Source organism: Enhydra lutris, unplaced genomic scaffold, assembly GCF_002288905.1.
Source record: "Enhydra lutris kenyoni isolate GAN:26980312 unplaced genomic scaffold, ASM228890v2 scaffoldscaffold19, whole genome shotgun sequence".
NCBI lineage: Eukaryota > Metazoa > Chordata > Mammalia > Carnivora > Mustelidae > Enhydra > Enhydra lutris.
In genome coordinates, this window is record NW_019154103.1 from 1,877,393 (window position 1) to 1,883,519 (window position 6,127).

General features: G+C 38.0%; 1 protein-coding gene across 1 annotated transcript in view; it reads right to left on the reverse strand.

The window, feature by feature from the left end:
* The window catches only part of LOC111148420 (ankyrin repeat domain 31), a 151,073-nt gene that overhangs the window by 46,186 nt on the left and 98,760 nt on the right, over nt 1-6,127 (reverse strand). The window contains 1 exon segment of the mRNA XM_022504946.1: nt 1,703-1,865. Coding sequence (XP_022360654.1) covers nt 1,703-1,865 — 163 coding nt within the window.

Here is a 6,127-nt window from a genome sequence, read left to right on the forward strand (position 1 = left end):
ATTATTTTTAAATACTTTATTTGACAGACAGAGATGACAAGTAGGCAGAGTGGCAGTCAGAGAAAGAGGGGGAAGCAGGCTCCCTGCTGAGCAGAGAGCCCAACACAGGGCTCGATCCCAGGATCAAGACCTGAGCCAAAGGCAGAGGCTTTAACCCACTGAGCCACCCAGGCATCCCATTATTTATTATTATTATCAATTGAGTGATTACAGCTAACATTTACTGAATGCTGATCACACACTGGATGGCAGACTCTTTTCCTGAACCATCTTATTTAATCTTCATATGAGCCCTGTAAGATAGGTAGCTTACTCTGTCCATTTTACAGAAGAGGAGAATGAAGCTTAGAGGGATTCAGGAAGTTTCCTTAACGTTACACAGCTTTTACTGAAAACAGATCCAATTCCCAAATCCATGCTATTCATCAACTGTGTCTATGATTCATTGTCTCGGATCTTTTTCCCATTCTGGATTCCCTTTCTTCATATAACTACTGTACCCTACATCCCTCATCCTTTTAGGGTAACTGATCAAGGAAATGCCTACGTAAGAAACAACAGACAAGTGCGAATAGATACAGCACTTCATAACAGTGTCCAGTAATTTCAAATATGGCTATGGAGAGGAAAAGAGACATGGCTGGAACTCTATATGGTAGCAGGCAATGAAAAGATGAACCTTGTATCAGTCTTGACCTTGACCTACACATAATCTATCACACTAGTAAAATATGAGACAGTGATTATCCTTGGGTCTGACCAATCACATCAGTAACATGATTCCTCTCTTGAAAATCAACAACTGGTAAAGATAGTGGTAGGCTGGGAGAAGAGGGTATGACAGGGGTTCTCCCTTTCCAATTACTCTGCCTCATAGAAAGGGCAGATATGTTCCTGGGTTTCTCAAATAAGTCAAGGCTCAAGCAGGACAGGAAAGGAAGAAAAAATCACTCTTCTCAATACTTAATAAACTGCATTTAACTGTTTGTTTTCTGGTTGCTCTCCCCACAAGACTGTAAGTTCCTCATAGGCAAGTACTCAATTTGCTTGGTAGGTACTTAACAAATATATATTTTCAAATTAGTGTTCACTACATGCCTATTTCTTATAGATAATACATTATATCATTTAAATGCAAACTATTTCTTAAAAATGGTTCATAAAATTTTGCTTCACTGTAAATTCCCTTAAATATTTTTTACACTATATTTACACATACACACACGCATACAAGTATATTTGCTTAACAAATTCATACTCTAGCATTAGGACATTAGAGTACTGAAAAGTTGGCATCGGTCCCTTTCACACGACTCACTACAAATTTTGAAGTAACGGAATCTTAGTTGCAAAGACTAGTATAATGCCAACCTTTTCCAACCCCCCTACCAGTAAGTCAATATGTGTGGCTTCAGTTACATCTCTGTCTCAGACCCAATGTTAGAGATTAGTGATTGTTTAACGAATAATATGGATTCCATTCCAACATGTAATGCCAATCCAACAGGATCATATGGTATATAAATTAAACCAATTTGGAAATGCTAATTTCTAAAAATAAATAATTTTTAAATGCTTTTCAAGAGTTTAATAAACATAGAAAACATCTACCCCAGTTATGAAACAATTTACACTAGAAATCTGAAGATTTTTCTAAGCAGAGGTATATACTTATCTAAAATAGCAATACTGACATACATACCAGTGGCTATAACATTACTTTCATCGCTATTATCAGTCTCAATTGCACCATACGATTTCAGCAGCTCTTTCATTTTTTCATCATTTGCTTCATCCAAAGCAGTCTTCTGCTTTTGATTCCTTTGATTTGGGTTTGCTCCATGTTGTAGTAGAATCTCAGCTGCCTAGAAGATATTTTTTCAAAGTTATTTCTATAGACACAGAAGATCAGTAATTTCTGCTTTCATTGCGCTACCACTATTAAAAATTATCAAAGTATTAAAAGTTATCAAAAGAAGTTTCAAACCCTGGCCAAGAAAATGTTTGATTAAAATTTGATATGAAAGCTATAAACTGCTCCGTGGATTTGGCCTGATCTGTCCGCCCACCCCTCCAGGAGGATGAAAACATAATGACAAGAAAGTACCAGATATGCTGCCTTCATTGCAATCAAGAAGTAAACATAGGCAGAATGACATGCAACACAGACTCTAACAGAGTCCTTTGTCTCTTCCTCCAAACTGCATTACTGTATTTTAGGTATGTTACTTGTTCAAGAAGTTTAATGAGCTAGCTTGAAAAATCCAATGACCCTTCTAATAATGTTTGTGCAAATCTGTCATGTGTCCTAAATAAGTGACTTATATGAAAGGATGCAAAAGGAAACAGAAATAATCTACTCCAACCCCATCACCTTACAGAAGAGGAAACTGAGTCATAGAGGTTGTGACATTGACTGGGGAGCAGTTTCTAATACAAATAACGTTTCTCTGAGTAACTCAAAGCTGTTGTATATTAGAAGTTTATAAATGATCAAAATTAAAGATGTTATTAATTAACTTATGGTATAAATCAACTAGTGAAAAAAAGCCAATGATTCCATCTGGGTGAGGCAAGCAAGTAACTCAATAACTGAAAAACCTGATTGGGAAAAGATGGTCAGGATCTTGTTTAAAATAGAGATATGCTTGGGGCGCCTGGGTGGCTCAGTGGGTTAAGCCTCTGCCTTCGGCTCAGGTCATGATCTCAGGATCCTGGAATCTAGCCCCGCATCAGGCTCTCTGCTCAGCAGGGAGCCTGCTTCCCCCCATCTCTCTCTGCCTGCCTCTCTGCCTACTTGTGATCTCTGTCAAATAAATAAATAAAATCTTTAAAAAAAAAAGTAGAGATATGGTCTGTGTTAGTGACTTATCTCTTTCTCCTTATGTCCAGGTATGGAGAAGCAGAGAATTTAGGAGCATATGGGCCAGTGAAGATGATAAGGATAGCCCCTCATTTGTTCCATCAGCCCAGAGTCAGCATAGCATAAAAGAAAACATGCTTGTTTTAAAGTCAAGTATACAAAACTCACTCCCCTAACCTATTAGCTACATCTTTGGGCTACCATTTAAACCTCATTTTTATCATCTATGAGAACTAAATGTGAGCCCTTGTCAAATACCTTGTACATAGTGGATTCTTAATAAAAGTAGTCCCCTAAACCCTTTTTTTCTTTAGAAGAGTTAAAAGAGGGGCGCCTGAGTGGCTCAGTGGGTTAAAGCCTCTGCCTTCGGCTCAGGTCATGATCCCAGGGTCCTGGGATTGAGCCCCGCATCACGCTCTCTGCTCGGCGGGGAGCCTGCTTCCTCCTCTCTCTCTGCCTGCCTCTCTGCCTACTTTTGATGTCTGAGTGTCAAATAAATAAATAAAATCTTAAAAAAAAAAAAAAGAAGAGTGAAAAGACCAACTGAGGTAATGAGAGACAGTAGATAATAAATAGCATATGAAAAAAAATCTCCTGCAAAGATATCTGATGAAAACTTAGTGAAGTCTGAGTAAAGGTATTTTGTTTTGGTTTTAAAAGATGGGTTGAGCACTACCTCAATCCAGTGGTTTCTAAGCCTGAGTGATCAGTAAAGTCACCTGTGGAATTATTTAAAAATATAGATTCCTTACACCCTCTTTCCACTGCTTTATATGGAGTCAGGAGAAAGCTGGGTTTTTTGTTTGTTTATTTGTTTGTTAACAAGGGAAGCTTTTCTAGACTTAAAAATCATGTCACATTACTAATGACTATTCTGCATGTTAAGATGAGGTCTTCCTCTAATGTATTAACATTAGGTATTTACATTATATTAACAAAGGTATTAACTTTTGTTTTGGAAGACACAGAAAGCTCAGAGGGAATGGGACCCTGAACAGCTTTGTTTCAATAACAAAAGAAAGCTCAGAGGGAATGGGACCCTGAACAGCTTTGTTTCCTTTTTAGTAGGAAAAAGCCAAAAAAAGCCTAAGAGAACACCAAATGGGCCATAGAGGTATTAAACAGAAAAGGCTAAAGCTATAGTTGGGAGAGAGTTCCAGGTCATACAATGGGGTAGACCTGAGGAACAAAGATCTTGACAAAAATAAGGTGAACAAGAAGTAGGCCCCTTGCCTGATTTTTCTTTCTTTTTTTTAAAGTCAGCTTTGCTGGAGTAATCACTACTATAACCATGGCTTAGAAACATTCCATGATTAAAAAAAAAATTCATTATGCCTTGCTAACAGTCAATCCCTACCCACCTCTCTTTGGCCCTTGGCACTCAGTAATCTGCTGCAACCAGTATAATATTTGCGTTTTGTCTAATTTCATAGGAATGGAATCATATAGGATAAAGTCTTCCTATATCTGTCTTCTTTAAATTAGCATAATGTTTTTGAGATTCATCCATACTGCTGTGTGTATCAACAGTTTGATCTGGCTACCTGCTAGCTGGTATGAGAACAGTGTAATAACAGTGACTAGAATTTATACCTACTCTTCCATGCATGTAGAGAACAAGAACACTTGTAATAAAGGTATTTCTAGGGTCGCTTAGGTGGCTCATTTGGTTGAGCATCTATCTGACTCTTGATTTCAGTTCAGGTCATGATCTTAGGGTCATGGGATTGAGCCCTGCATCGGCCTCTGTGCTCAACGTGGAGTCTGCATGTCCCTCTCCCTCTGTTCCCTGGCCACCCACCCCCAAATAAATAAAGAAATAAATAATATCTTAAAAATCTAAGAATGCTACTTGCAAGGTATGATGAGAACATTATTGATATGCGTTTGTTCATACATTCATCAATTGATGGACATTTGGGTTGTTTCTACTTTTTGGTTATTTGGAAAAGAGTGCTCTGAATAATCACATACAAATTTTTGTGTGAATATGTTTTTAATTCTCTTGGCTATATACCTAAGAGTGGAATTTGCTCCATCATATGGCAACTCTATGTTTAACTTTTGAAGGAAGTTCCAGAGTGTTTTCTATAGCAGCAGTACCATTTTACATTACTGCCAGCAATGTATGACAGTTTCAAATTTATCACATCTTTGCCAACATGACTTTTATTTTTGAAAAAATATTTTGCTGGGCATACAATTCTAGATTGACAAGTTTATTTCTCCTTGCAATATTTTTTAAAGATGTTGCTCCTTTGTCCAATGGCTTGCAAATTTTTTCCCGTTATTTATTAACATATAATGTATTATTTGCCCCAGGGGTACAGGTCTATGAATCATCAGGCTTACACATTTCATAGCACTCACTATAGCACATATCCTCCCCAATGTCCATAACCCAGCCACCCTCTCTCTACCCTCCCAACCCCCAGCAACCTTCAGTTTGTTTCATGAGATTTAGACTCTCTTATGGTTTGTCTCCCTCTTGATCCCATCTGGTTTCATTTTTTCCTTCCTTACCCCCCCATAACCCCCCACCCCGCCTCTCAAATTCCTCATATCAGAGAGATCATTGTCTTTCTCTGACTGACTTATTTCACTCAGCATAATACCCTCTAATTCCATCCACATCATTGCAAATGGCAAGATTTCTTTTGATGGCTACATAGTATTCCATTGTATATATATACCACATCTTCTTTATCCATTCATCTGTTGATTGGACATTTAGGTTTTTTCCATAGTTTGACTATTGTGGACATTGCTGCTATAAACATTCAGGTGCACATGCCCCTTCGGATCCCTACATTTGTGTCTTCAGAGTAAATACCCAGTATTGCAATTGCTGGGTTGTAGGGAAGCTCTATTTTCAACTTTTTGAGAAACCTCCATACTGTTTTCCAGAGTGGCTGCACAAGCTTGCATTCCCACCAACAGTGTAGGAGCGTTCCCCTTTCTCTGCATCCTCACCAACATCTGTTGTTTCCTGATTTGTTAATTTTAGCCATTCTGACTGGTTTGAGGTGGTATCTCATTGTGGTTTTGATTTGTATTTCCCTGATGCCGAGTGATGTGGAGCACTTTTTCATGTGTCTGTTGGCCATATGGATGTCTTCTTTGCAGAAATGTCTGTTCATGTCTTCTGCTCATTTCTTGATTGGATTATTTGTTCTTTGGGAGTTGAGTTTGGTAAGTTCTTTATAGATTTTGGATACTAGCCCTTTATCTGATATGTCATTTGCAAATATCTTCTCCCATTAT